Genomic DNA, 14,478 nt, shown 5'->3' with positions numbered 1-14,478 from the left:
CTTTTATCTGGATGGTATTCTTTTAAGCATTTTTTAAAAAACACAGTTAAGCCTCTTATGATTGGGAGAGAAGTACAAGAGTTCATACCACAAAATCTAGAAACCTGATCACCTGCAATCTCCTGTGATGATGCTGCTACTTTAACAAGGTTGTGTTGTCCTTGGTTTTTTTTTCAAAAGTGTTACACAGGGCAGAGTTGTTGAGATGTCTGGGTTATTTTCTTGAAGAAGTTTTTAAGTATTAAAAAAAACACTTGTACAATGAAAGGTGAGTGGCCAGTTCTACCAGCTCAGCTCAGCTTTTCTGTTTTTTGTGTGTTTTGGTTTTAGCAGTCTGGCTGCTCAGACCTGCTGATCAGTTATTAGCTGGGAATCCAAACGAAACAGCTCCATGGAAGAAGGTGTTCGATGCTGAATCTCTCTGCCATCTCTCGCTCTCGCTCTCTCTCTCTCTCTCGCTCTCTCTCTCTCTCTCTCTCTCTCTGCTGTAAGACCCTGTGTTTGATTTTATCTTTTTTTTTGCCAAGGATTGTTTATGGTGATTGTTGCAGGTATTTGGAACAGCATCATTAAATTGGAATTGTCTGGGTTTTTGGATAGGTTAAGTTAATCTGTATCCTGTTCTCTTTTATTTGTGTTTCATTTGGCATTCTGTAAATAAATTTTGTTTTGTTTAAAACCGGGGTGGGGGGGAGGAGTTTGACCAGCTGTGTCATTCCTAACATATCTACAATACACCTGCTTAAAGAAACTAGAAAAATTAGGTTCCAGGCTGAAATGTTTTGAGGGGGTCTGGCCTGGTCCGTAACACTCCCCTCAATTACAAGGTGATGCATTTTTGGATGGACAAATTCAGAGGTGATTTATACAATAATACAATAAATAGCAGAACCCTTAACATTTAGAGGTATCTGGATGTACAGGTCCACAGAGATTAGATGATGATGATTAGATGACTTACAGTGTGGAAACAGGCCCTTCAGCCCAACAAGTCCACACCGACCCGCCGAAGCGCAACCCACCCATGCCCCTACATTTACCCCTTACCTAACACAACGGGCAATTTAGCATGGCCAATTCACCTGACCCACACATCTTTGGACTGTGGGAGGAAACCCACGCAGACACGGGGAGAACATGCAAACTCCACACAGTCAGTCGCCTGAGTCGGGAAATGAACCCGGGTCTCAGGCGCTGTGAGGCAGCAGTGCTAACCACTGAGCCACCGTGCCACCCAGAGACTTGAAAGTGGCAACACAAGTGGACAAGACATTCAAGAAGGCATCCTCAGAAATCTCACAATACCAGGTTAGTGTCCAATAGGTTTATTTAAAATCACAAGCTTTCAGAGCAGAACAGAGCAGTTCAGAGCAGAGCAGTGAAGTCAGATGACTTCACCTGACAAAGGAGTAGAGCTCCGAAAGCTTGTGATTTAAAATAAACCTGTTGGACTATAACCTGGTGCCTTAAAACTTATGACCTTATCCAACCCAGTCCAACACCTACATCTCCAAGAAAGCATTTTGCATACTTGCCTTCATCGGCTGGGGCATCAAATATAAAAATAGACAAGTTATGATACAGCTGTACAAAACTTTAGTTAGGCCGTATTTGGAATATTACATGCAATTCTAGTCACCACACTACCAGCAGGACATGGATGTTTTGGGGAGGGTGGAGAAAAGATTTACCAGAATGTTGCCTGGCTGAAGAGTCTTAGTTATGAGAAAAGGTTGGATAAACTTGGATTGTTTTCACTGGAAAGATGGAGGCTGAGGGTCAACCTGGTAGAGGTCTACAAAATTATGTGAGGATTAGATAGGATGGACACTAAGAGCCTTTTTCCCAGGGTGGAAAGGTCAACTACAAGAGGGCTCGGGCTCAAGGTCAGAGGGGGAAAATTTAGGGGAGAATTGCAGGGAAAATGTTTCACACAGAGTGAGTGTCTGCAATGCACTGCCACTGAAGGTGGTGGAAGCAGGCATGTTAGCAACATTGAAAATGTTATCTTGATAGACCTGAATAGGAGGTGAACAGATGGAAAATGTGCATTAAGTAGCAGATCTAAATAAGAACTAGGGATCAGCGCAGCCTTAGTGGACAGAAGGGCCTGTTCCTCTGCTGTATTGTATTGTGTTTATTATCACTCTGTATGTGTATGATCATGCTTAACTATTCATTCACAATAGTTTTCAGAGTAAAGCAGCATATTCAGTCTGTGTAGCTGCTTTATTCCTCAATCTATAACTGTCTTGCTAATGTGAGAATATCCATCTGAGAAGATTAAGTAACTAAGTTGGCTGTCCAAGGCATTGGATCAGCTCAGTTGTCAACTAAAAGTAGGTGCAATGCCGAATTAGGATCTCAGTTTCTGAGAGCCGTGAGGCGGTGAGTTGGTGATCTCATATGTTTTTGTGGTATTGATACCTATTCACTCGCGAATTGTAATCAATTTGCTGATATGGCAGAGACATGTCTAACAACTTCAATATTGGATACACATCAATAGAAATTCTACACTAAATTTCTAGGTTATTGCTAATAAACAAGTGCAGTTAAGTTGCATAATGTGATCTGCAGCAATCTACTAAAGCATGAACATTAACTGGCACGATGTTTTGTGCTTCAAATGAAAAATCTGTTTCATCTCCCCCACCCCCACCTCTCCACTGCCCTTATTGCGCATTCTCAAAGGGAAAGTGGAACACGAGGAAGTCAGGTATTAACTTTGAATATATAGTTTGAACTTCATTTTCTTTCCTTCTTGATTCATGCACCCCTTTTTTCATACTTCTGTGCACAACTCATTTATATCGTAAACATTTTCTTGTATGTGCTCACTTCCTTTCTATTGTTTTGTCTTTGCTTTACAGCTGCATGTTCAAGCTAGGTTGGAGATTACTAAAAGAGCAATGAAAGCAATCAAACAGGTCAGTGAGAAGCAGCAGAAGAAGGCTTTCGAAGGCAACATCCCACCTGCTTCAAATTCCCAAGTCAGCTATGAAGAGGCTTTGACTCATCTACAGCAATCATTTGCTCATCTAGAAACACTCAACCACAGCTTTGTGCACTCCCTAAAGGCTAACAAACAGGTAAAGCTCATCCTGTCCTTCACAACCAACTGCACAATGTTCATCTTCCATAAAAAGTGATTATATGACATGCACAAGGCAAACTCTTTAATCATAGCTTTGTGTATATAAAATGAAGGCTAGTTGTGCTTGGCAATCATATGTTGTTCATGTTTGTTAACACCATGATTACTGTTGTGTTAAGTACAATAAAGGTCAATCACATTACTGACAATATAACTTTAACCTGAGGAATGTAAAAGCAAAGTTCCTACTAGAATTTTCCTCAATTCCACAAAAAAACACAGCTCCATCATCAAGATAGTTTAAAGCCCTGTATTCCTAGGTCTCCTTGGTGTCTTACTTTGTTGCAGTTTATGGAAGTTTGTACTGTATATGTTTGTTGCTAAAATTCCCAACACTTTAGCAAGTGAATACATTTCAAAGGTGCTTGGCTCTAAAGCATCTGGTGACACAATGAAGTCACATACAGCACTATATAAATGTAAGTTTGTTCTTTAATTAAAAACCTGCAATTTAACAGTACCTTAAATATTGAAAAAACCTTCTGCCTTTTATAATGGTATAAAAGAAAAAACATTTGGAAATTGACAACTGAAAAGGCAATGCCTGAAATACTCAATCTAAGAAACGCCATTCGAATAGGACCCAACACCACCATCTCCACTCCCCCCCCCCCCCCCCCCAAACCCCAAGGACCCAACACACTGCCCCCACCGCCCACCTCTCCTAGGAGCCAACATCCACCCCTCTCCAAGAGAGCCAAAACCCCACTCTACCTCCAGGATCCAAAACACCCCTCTACACCTGGCACTCGGCACTCTGCCTATCTAGCACTTGACCTGCCATCCACTTTTACTATCTTTTTTCAGGAGCTGACAAAGTGGTGGATTGTGATGTTGGATCTTTCAGGCACAGGGTTACAGCAGCTGATTGATGTAAATCCTGCACAATGGGAGACTTGTCAAATTTAATACAGAATTGACTGAGAGTCAGAAAATCTGTCCCGAGCTTGTTTTCTGATCCTAGTTCGAGAAACAAATCTGAAAAATGTTATTTTCTTTCCAGGTCCTGTTCCAAAAATACTATCGGCTCTATGACCTTTCAAGATCTGAGAGTAGTAAACTGCACAACCTGGTGGTTACTATGGTTCTAGATGGGCAACCTCTTGATATAATGCAGCAGATGCTTCTAGTTGCTGTGGAATCGCAAGACATATCCGCTAAAGCTGTTGTACAAGATGCTATACAGAGAGTTATAAATGTGCTAAGGTAGGCTTCCAATCAGGTACATTTTGGTGTTCTGAATTAATTAGCTCAAGTTACCTAATATTTCTATACATGGGCTATTTAGCTATCTTTGCACACCAGCCCCCTACATCTAAATTATGTTTAGTCAGAACCAGTGACATGGTGGTTATATCACTGGACTGGTAACCTATTGTCCTGGACCAAAACTCTGGATTAAAATGCCACCATGACAGCTGGTATCATTTAAATTCTATGAATAAAATCTTAAATATAAAACTAGTCTTGGTGGTGATGACCATAATAGCTAATATTGATGTTGTGGTGATCATCAAGGAGGAAGATCTGCCAACCTTATCCAGTCTGACCTACATATGATTCCAAACTAGACAAAACAGTTGACCCTTAATTGCCCTCTGTGATGGCCGAGCAAGCTTTACATTATTTATGAGAATAGATTGTTTATATTTGAATAAGGTGGGATAACAGGAATCTTATGCTTATTTTTTAAAATCATGATTTTGTATTGCTTTTCTGTAATCTGCATTGTGCATTTAACATTGTTGATCATTCTTTCTGTTATATAAAATTCTTCTGGGTATTTTCATTTTTTCCCACTGTGTTACTGCAGGCAGTACGAAGTTTATACCAGGACAATGTTTGATAATCTTTACTGTCAGAATATGCTGTTGCTTTAATCTATTTGCATTTTAATTAACGCAAAAGGCTTTAAGCAATGAATGACTTAGGTATTCAGAGATCTTGATCACTACCTCTGATTGTTTGACTATTGTCGTTTTAATTATTGTGACACAAACTTCATTTTAATTGTGCTGAGTTTGCAGCAATCATTCTACAGACTGAAATAAATACGCAACCGAGAAATTGGCTATTTGATCCAATAATGCTCTGTGCAAAACCCTTCCCATTCTTCTTCTTTTGAACTCTACTTGCATAACTCCCACGCTCTCATATGATTACCTAACTTCATTTTAAATACATCCTCCAGATATCTTCAAAGCACCTTACAAACCTGCATCATCTAGACGGCCAAGAGCAGCAGGTGCATGGGAGCATCACCATATGCGGGCTTCCCCTCAAATTGTACACCATCCTGACTTGGACCTCTATTGCCATTCATTCAAAATAGCTGGGTCAAAATCCTAAAGCACCCTCCCTGACAGCGCTGTGGGTGTCCCTACCAAACCCCCAGACTGCAGTGGTTCAAAAGAGCAACATACAGCAAACATCTTTAAGGTCATTAAAGTTAGGCAATAAATGCAGATTCAGCTAGCCAGCCCATGAACAAATTAAACAAACTTATTCATCTAAACTAGTTCTTGTTTTAGGGAGTTCAAAATTCTCACTTACTTTTACCTCTACTGATGAGGAAGTTTCCCATGCTTTCTCTATTTGACTATCTTTATACTAATGGCCTCTATTTTTACTTTTCCTGTTGTGCGAGAGGGTGGAAATACTTGTCTGTCAACTCTGTCAATATTTTTCAAAATTAGGCTCTGTTCACCATCAAAAAAGAAAGGAAATCCAGCCTGTTCATCGTTCCCTGATTAATATAGTCTTGTATTCCAGGTATCACCCTTAGTGAATCTTTTTTTTCCATCTTTTGACCCAGGATCTACATAGTGCTCTTTGGGTTAGATTTGCAACCCCCCCCCCCCCCTCCCCCTCCCCCTCACAACCTGCCAGCTGGTTTGAAGGTTGGCAGGACACTTAAACATCCGGGCTGTGTATAATGTGTAGGTTAGGTGGATTGGCTGTGTTAAACTTCCCACAGGGTCTGAAGGTATGCATACTAGGTGGCTGTGTCATGGGAAATGTGGGGTTACAGGAATAGGGTAGGTGGGGTGTGGGTTTGGGTGGGATGGAAGGTTGGTGTGGACTCATACTGTCGGGATTCTGTGAATTGCTCCTTCCTTTCTAAAGTTTTATGTTTGAGTGGTTCAGTCCTAATGAGTCCAGAATGAAAAGCTTCAACTTCATGTCTCTTTCTAGCAACATTTAAGTTACTGCCATGTCGTTGTTTATATATTTAATAGTAGATTTTTATTCTAAATTTAATTGAGTGACTAATTTAAAATCCCCAACAAATTTGGTGGGACTTGACTGCTCTGGTGGGCATGGAGACATGACTGCAGAAAAATCACAACTGGGAATTAAACACTGAAGTGTATAATCTGTGTGGAAACATTAGAGAGAAGAAATTAGTGCCAGAGTCACTGTTCTTACTGGAGATAACATAATAGCGTTAGAATAAAGAGTAACTGCCTCTAAAAAAGAAATATATAGAATTGCTTAGTGTTATAGAACTTAAATATTGCAAAAACATATTGAAGTGGAAGCTTTTTTGCACATATCGGGATTGAAATGTAAGAATAGAAATACAAATTTGCCTAACAATGTGGTTGATGTTCCTCATTTGGTCTTTGTTGTCCCTTTATATCAAATATAAAAAAAAACGTAAGTGTATGTTCCCTTGCTCTGTATTCCTGTACGCGCTCTGTATCGATCATACTATTTAACTATACCATGTCAGTGGCTTACACGTGGTCTATATGTAAACGTGTGGGGTTGGAGCTCTTTCAGGTGAGAGACTTGGGAGATAAAATTGAAAGTAACCTAAAGTAAAAGGTAAAATAAGATCCAAAATGGTCAAAAGAACGATGTACTATCAATTTACTTCACCATGTTTAGAGTTTTATTATTAGCAGAAATGGCAATTCTATCTAGTTATACTGAAAGAGTGTCAAAGAGTTCAAGAATTTGGCTTTAGATTTTGAACTACATTCTTTATAACGCAGTTGAGAGATTAGCATACATGTGATTCTAGACCACGTTCCAGAGCATTAATATTAAGCATGTCAATAATTTAAATTTTTATTTGAACTAAGATTAAAGTAAGACTAGTCTGGTCACAGCGAGGATATTAGAAGGGGTATAGCCTTGGTTAGCGAAGAAGGAAAAACAATAGAAAATTACTTCTGTTACTTGAATTGTTAAATAAAAAACATGTTAATTAAAGTTCAATTATTAATCTCATGACAGACCTTTGCTTTTAAACAAAAATTTTTGCCTACCAAAATAAATTTAATTTACCAAAACAACCAAAAGTTACACTGTAATTTTCACTCCCCTGAGGTTTCATATACTTTGAGAAAGGCAAACATTTTATGAGGCAGTGTAGATCCTGAATTGTCATTGCGTGGAAAGAACATTTGAGACTGCAGTTCAGTGAAGCATGTCATGCAAAAGTGAACTCTACATGCACCGATTTTGGATCAGCTCTTTTTACGATCAGTTGATTTTAATCCAGTTATAACTGGCATGATAGCAAGCTCATTTATTTAGGACCTTCCAGAGAAGGATCTGCAATTTGATCAGTTAGTTCAGGCTTAAATCCTGAAATGATCAGTGTTCGTTGCATACATTTAGTCAAATAGGCCTGGCAGCATTCAAGAAAATCATACTTGCCCAGAATGTTTTCGTGGATGTCTGGTTTCAATTGACAAATATTTTTGGAGAAGATTTGAATATGGAGAGGTGAAAGATCTAATAATGAATTTGGGAAAATGATTGTTGCATATCTTGTAAGGACAGGGTGAACATGAGAACTGCAGATGCTGGAGGTCAGATTCAAGAATCTGAAAAAGCATAGAAGATCAGGCAGCATCCGAGGAGCAGGAAAATCGAAGTTTCGGGCAAAAGCCCTTCATCCGGAATCTTGATGCTGCCCGACCTGCTATCCTTGTAAGGACAGTCATTCCAAACTCTTCATCAGAAAGTGGCCCTGACTTAGGTAAACATTTTATTAACTGGCACACCTCCTAAAATTGATGTAAAGTCATCCACTAAGTAATAGAAACTTAATGCAAGTGGTATACACATTACTATTATACTTTATATGCAGCATAAATACTCAGACATCGCAATAGTTGAGGTAGATAATTCTTAGTGGTCTAACAAATGTGCCGGTTGACAAAGTGCCAGCTAAAACAGAGCTTGCTGAAGTTGTTATGGCTCACATTTTAATGGATAGGTTTTACTTGCATTCTTGGGATCCTGTTGAAAGACTTTTGCCTGAAACGTCGATTTTTACTACTCACAGTATCTATCATGCAGTGTGAAAACCTACGTGACAGGTTGTGGCAAAAAAAAAGGTTCGTTACAGAAGGTAGCAGCAGCAGAGATGGAACTGGGCTTGAGTGAATGTAGTCACAGAAATAACATGGGACACTGTCTCAGGGAGGAGTTGAGTGACTGCAGAGAGTAGTTTTGGGGCAATGCGAAGTAAAAGCTAAGTATGAGAAAACCTCAGCTGGCTTGGCATCTGTTGCATCGGTGGACAGAGAAAGAGTATTAGCATTTTGAGTGCAATGTTATTTTTGCTCGAAACTTAATTTTTTTGTACACAGATGCTGCAAGACATTCTCTGTTTCTCCTGCACTTTTTAAAAAACAACTCTTGATTTACAGCGTTTCTGCAGTATTTTGTTTTGTGTTGGGCACTCTGAGCTGGAGTGCAATTGCCTGACAACTCCATGCAAGAAGAAGCAGCAAAACTGCTCCCTGTGGAGGGAAACCAGAGGCTAAGTCCTCACAGGAGATCCGAAATCCCTCATGAGAAAGTCATAGAGTTTAAAAATTTTTCTGACTCAAAGGTCACAAACAACTGGGTGCGTTGCTGAGAACATGTTGGGCCTATCTTTATTGGGTCTGCAATTTAAAGTGCAGTTTGTGGTGTGTTTGACTACAGCTTGCCTGTTCATTCATGCTAATGGATTTCGGGGTACAACATAGCTGATATTAACTTTGTTTTGTTGTTTCTTGCATAGTTAAAAAAGAGCTTTGTTTTGGAATTTCAGTTTTATTCTTTTAATAACTATGATTTCAAATTTTGTCAACTGTGCAGCAACGCCACTTCAAAGGGTAATTATTAAAACCCAATCAACCTGAAATGGGATAGAGTTGATAATAAATCAGAATGATGACAACTTTTCTTCCTTAAAAGAAAGTCGATAGTTAGGATGTACAACAAACCAGTAATTTCACAGTGGTGTTTTTGCTAACATAAGAGCATTTTATTTCAAGATCTTCCTCCAACTGAATGCATTTCTCAAACTTCTCTGATGAGAGTAGAATTCACATTCTGTGATTAATTAGTTCAGCCTCTGAATTCTGAGTGCAGCAATGTAACAACTACACAACAATTTCTGATGAATCTAAATGATAAATTGGGCATATAATTCTCTTCGCTTACCTTCCTGTTTGTTCCTTTTGTGGCAGTGGTACTAGTACCGATGTCCTACCAGAAAAGGATCCACTTCAGGTCCTTGAAGGTATTGTTAAATCTGTGCATTCCAATGTTGTGGATGGGTAAGTAAACATTCCACCTTTTAAAGATGTCAAAACAGTCATAAAATGCTTGTATCTTAATCTTACATTTTTTACATTGTGGGGAAAAAAAAATAAAAACTCTCCTCTAACTTAGGGGTAACCTTGTTTCTTCGGATGACCTCTTGACATGGCTGAGACCTTTTTGCAGTGATGCAGATTTGCCTGTAAAGCCTCGAATTTATGTTCTGCAAGTTCTTGAGCAGGCATTTGATCTCAGTGATGAGGACAGCAAGTTACTTGTGCTGTTCAGAACTCAAGCTGTTCTGAAGGCATGCTGGCCAGAGAAACAGGTAGCTTTTATTTATACATCGTGTTGTTTTGTTTTCTAACTCATAATTGTATCATTGAAATTACTTTAAGAATGCTTTATTAATACAACTATTTTACGTGTTCTTAGACTTAGACTTAGACTTACAGTGTGGAAACAGGCCCTTCGGCCCAACAAGTCCACACCGACCCGCCGAAGGGCCTGTTTCCTCAAATACATTTTTTTTAATTTGGAAGAAGTTATGTTTGTATATTGGCTTGTTACATAACCAAAGTAAATCAACATATGTGTTAAAGTGAACTTTTTTTTTCAAACTTGATAGTTATATAGAACTACTTCGATCCACCTCTAAATCTTACTGTCTGAAAGTTACAGGCTATGTGGAGATGAACGTTAGGATGTTCTAACTGTTCATTTTTATTTTGGGAACCTGAAAAAAAAAGCAAGCTCAATCCTATCTTCAAAACCAGCAAATTTAAATTGTTCATTTTCAAACACAAATATCTATCAACTGCAGGAAACCATATGGTACTCTGTTAAAGAAAGAAAAACATGCAATGATATATCTGGGAAACTCAAAATTGCATTTCCCAGCAGCACATGAACAGTTGTGTGAGTTGTACAATGTAAATTATAATCAAAATTAGGCTCAAATCATGTAAAAAAAAAAATCACTGTGCTATGATAATTACCTAAAATGGCACCATATGTAGTAACTTGTAAACTTCTCACTGAGTACATGTGACAATAAAGCTAATTCAAAAATTCTAATTCTAAGATTCTAACTTCTTACATATGTGGAATGGATGTTTTTGTCTTGGTATTCTGAGTATAATTTTTTAAACTGCAGCTAGTTAGTTTTTCTGTTCTGAACTCTTACTTCAAATCCACTCTAGTTGACAAATTTAAATAATTTCTGTTTTATAACCACAGTTGATTAACATGTCTAATCAGAATTTATTTTTCTGATGTTATAGATGAATCACCAAATTAAGAACTCACTTACCAAATGTATAATTGTATTTTACTTAATTCTGTGAAATCCAGTTTTCAACGTAAATAGGTATTTGTTGTCTGGCGTTTTTCATTATCCATTGGTTGGTTCCCTTTTCTAACACAGTGCATCGGCAATCATTTATTAAACTACATTGTCTGTCTGAGATGATAAATCAATAAACCTCCTCCTTGGACATGCTGAGCTTTCTGACTGTACACAGATACTTCTTCTGAGCTTCTGAAACCAAATTACCATTCCAAGTTCTTTTTTCTTCCATGACATATTATGCATGTTGTGACTAGTATAAATTTCTGCTAAAAACATATCATTTGCACTATGCAGAAAGGTAGTAGTTGCAGAAGATACATCATGCCCATCCTAACTTACTGTAAGGTGTTTTATTTGCATGAATCATTCACTGACTAGATTCTACATAGCATTATATTTGCTCCTCCTTCAGCTGGTAAGTTGAAGTGTTGGATGCACGTTTCTTGGAACTTGATCACCATGATTGAAAATAAACATCATAATCAGTATTAGTTGCTTTCCGTTACTTTTTATACAAGCTCTGCATGGTGTCATCTGGTCTCGTAATCAATAACAAGAAACCTCTTATTGGGAGAACCAGTAAGTTACAAGAGGAATAGTCCTGTGATTGAATCACTCTGTGTTGGAAACTGGCACTACTTCAGCTAATTAACATGCCTGTTTCTTCAGAATGGCTTTTGCTTATGTCATTGATGAACGAGAGAAGTAAGAACGGGCTCATTAAATGTATAATTTAGTTTTTCTTAAATCATACCTCTAAGTTTCCAACCCATGTGTCATTTGTTGGTCTGTTGGTCCTACTTTTATGCATTCTCTCCTACTTTCACTCACTCTCCTACTTACATTCACTTTCTTACTTTCATTCACTATTTCCTACTTTTGCTCATTTTCTCAATCCTTCTGCTTTCATTTGCCGTTGCACATGTTTGTTCCCACTCTTTTGTTGTCTTTGGCTGTCTATCTTCATCATTCCCCTCCTGTTACCTGCCCATTTTTAAAAATCCTATGCCACATTCTGCAAAAAGTTGTTTTTTAACCCTTTATTTTCACTTGTATTTCAAACATAATGCTGAACCAACCATTTTCCTCTGCAAGCTTTTGTGAAGGAATACAAATCACAGTGAACCTTACCAAAGTTTGTGTGGCAGTGTGTAATCCTCTTAGTCAGGCTGTGTGGACATTAAAGAGTTTAATATTTAATTAATTTCTGTGCACTGTAAGTATGTTTTTATGGATTGCCATGGTGCTGGGAGATAAGCTCTTTCAAAATTTAAACAGTTGCATTGAGGCAAACAGCATTTGAACCATAAAAAATAGCAGATGCTGAGGCAGTAATGAATAGTTGACAGAATTAATAATTTAAATGTATTCAGTTTGCAGGAGACTTTGAATCTTTACTTGAAGTTTGAACTTGGACCCCTACCTTACCACTAGAGGGAGAAAGTGTGCTCTTCCAATTGCCTTGATGTGTCTTTTCTGTGTTGTGTAATTTTCTCGTTACATGGTGTGTGGATAATTAGAATCCAGGAAACAGGCTGTTTGTTTAAAGCAAATGAAAACTGATTTTTGCAGTCTCTTTGATAAGTACAGAAATCTCAGTTGTACAGTCCAAGCTTAACTCAGTTTCACTAGGTACAGTATAGATGACCGACTGCTCAACATACTGTAATAATATTTAGCCTAAAGGTTTTGTTAATTGTAATTAGATTTCTTCTGCGGGTACCGATGCATCATTAGTAAAAATCAAATTATGGTCAGAAATATTTCAGAGTGGCAGGCCTGTGTGTCCTGCATTGGACTTAATAAGGCAGAGGTCGATGGTTCTTAGAGGACAATTGAGAATCTACATATTAGTTGCAATCTGGGTATGTAAATTTAAAGACCTGTTTTCATCCATTCTATCAAAAAAAAGTACAATGTTGCAGCATGCCTTCCTTTTATAGCAGTTAGCAAATTGAAGAAGAGCACAGCATATTGTTTATAATATCTCTAAGTAAGTAGAGTAAAATATGTAATTATAAGTGCATTTTTTTAATGCCACAGTGGATTTTTGCAGTTCAAAAATATCTCCCTCATCTGGATGTTTGTTTGATCAGCCAGTGAGGGAACCACTTTCAGAACATACCTTCCCAAGCCACTCTAAAATCAAAGAAAACTCATCAGCTTAAGAAAGAATCAGCATACCTGTAACAAATTTTGGACTTCACTCTAAATGATGTCATTACATTCAGCTTCCCCTGGATTTTTAATATCTGTTTTTTAAGACATAAACATATAACAAAAAGCTGAAGTCTCTGAAAATCTTTACCAAACAGAAATTACTGGAAAAACTCAGCAGGTTTGGCAGTATCTGTAGAGAAAAGTAGAGTTAACATTTTGAGTCCAGTGACCCTCCTTCAGTCATCTGGTTAAAAAAAGTCATTAGGATGAAGATAGACATAAATAGTTAAATATTCAATCTTCTCCCAATAACAGTTTTTTGGTTTCAGTATTGACTGATGTAGGGTATAAATTGAATAACCTCTTTGATTTTTTTTTCTTAAGTCTACTGTTCACCAAGAGAAATGAGTTTTATTGTCCTTTGAAGTTTTACATAGAGTGATAGAGATATACAGCATGGAAACAGACCCTTCAGTCCAACCTGTCCATGCTGACCAGATATCCCAACCCAATCTAGTCCCACCTGCCAGCACCCAGCCCATATCCCTCCCAACCCTTCCTATTCATATACCCATCCAAATGCCTTTTAAATGTTACAATATCTAGTTGATTGTTTCCTTCAGCCAATGATAAGTAACTTGAACAAAACAATAAGGAGCTTGAATTGTATTTTCTAGCTATGTACTTGGTACTGATCTGCTTTGGAGTTTTGGTTTGTAAATGTGAGTTGAAAAATTCACAGTTGGAATAGCCATGAAAGTGCTCTATCTCCATTTGTGTCCAAAAATTTGGACCAAATTCTTCCCGCTTCAAAGTGCTAAAAGCCATACCTCTTGGCACCTACCTCCTTCCTGCCAATCAAGTGCTGGTTGGGAAGGCCTGTGGACAGCCTTCCTGACCTGCTCCTAATTAAAGCCATTAAGCTGCCAGTTCATTATCTTTCTTACACACTTCTGTCCTCAGCCCCTAGTAACCTTCCTATCCGGCAGGTGAGAAAAGTGACTCCTTTCCCAATAGGGAAACCAGGGCAGCCAAGTTGAGGTTCCGTTTGCCCAGTCTGGGGTAATTGATGGAATGAACGATGGATTGGGAATGCTCAAAGTCATCCGCTGATGTAGCCTCTAAGTTCCCTGCAATCCACCATGTGATTCTCTCTCTTTCACCCCAATACCATGAAGATGCACACCTTTTGTCACTGCAGATCATTGTAGCTTTGCAGCCTAGGTCTCTATAGACTTTCTCCATCTCCCAGTGG

At 38.2% G+C, this 14,478-nt stretch overlaps 1 protein-coding gene across 2 annotated transcripts in view; it reads left to right on the top strand.

Annotated features, from left to right (window-relative positions):
• Positions 1 to 14,478, top strand: part of nbas (NBAS subunit of NRZ tethering complex) — a 255,796-nt gene that overhangs the window by 202,154 nt on the left and 39,164 nt on the right. For both annotated transcript variants that reach the window (XM_060853540.1, XM_060853548.1), the window contains 4 exons: positions 2,874 to 3,092; positions 4,161 to 4,363; positions 9,640 to 9,729; positions 9,845 to 10,040. In XM_060853540.1, coding sequence (XP_060709523.1) covers positions 2,874 to 3,092; positions 4,161 to 4,363; positions 9,640 to 9,729; positions 9,845 to 10,040 — 708 coding nt within the window. The remainder of the gene's footprint in view (positions 1 to 2,873; positions 3,093 to 4,160; positions 4,364 to 9,639; positions 9,730 to 9,844; positions 10,041 to 14,478) is intronic.

This window comes from Hemiscyllium ocellatum, chromosome 3, assembly GCF_020745735.1.
Source record: "Hemiscyllium ocellatum isolate sHemOce1 chromosome 3, sHemOce1.pat.X.cur, whole genome shotgun sequence".
NCBI classification, from domain to species: domain Eukaryota; kingdom Metazoa; phylum Chordata; class Chondrichthyes; order Orectolobiformes; family Hemiscylliidae; genus Hemiscyllium; species Hemiscyllium ocellatum.
The sequence above is the reverse complement of the archived record's forward strand: the minus strand, read 5'-3'. Positions and strand labels throughout refer to the sequence as shown.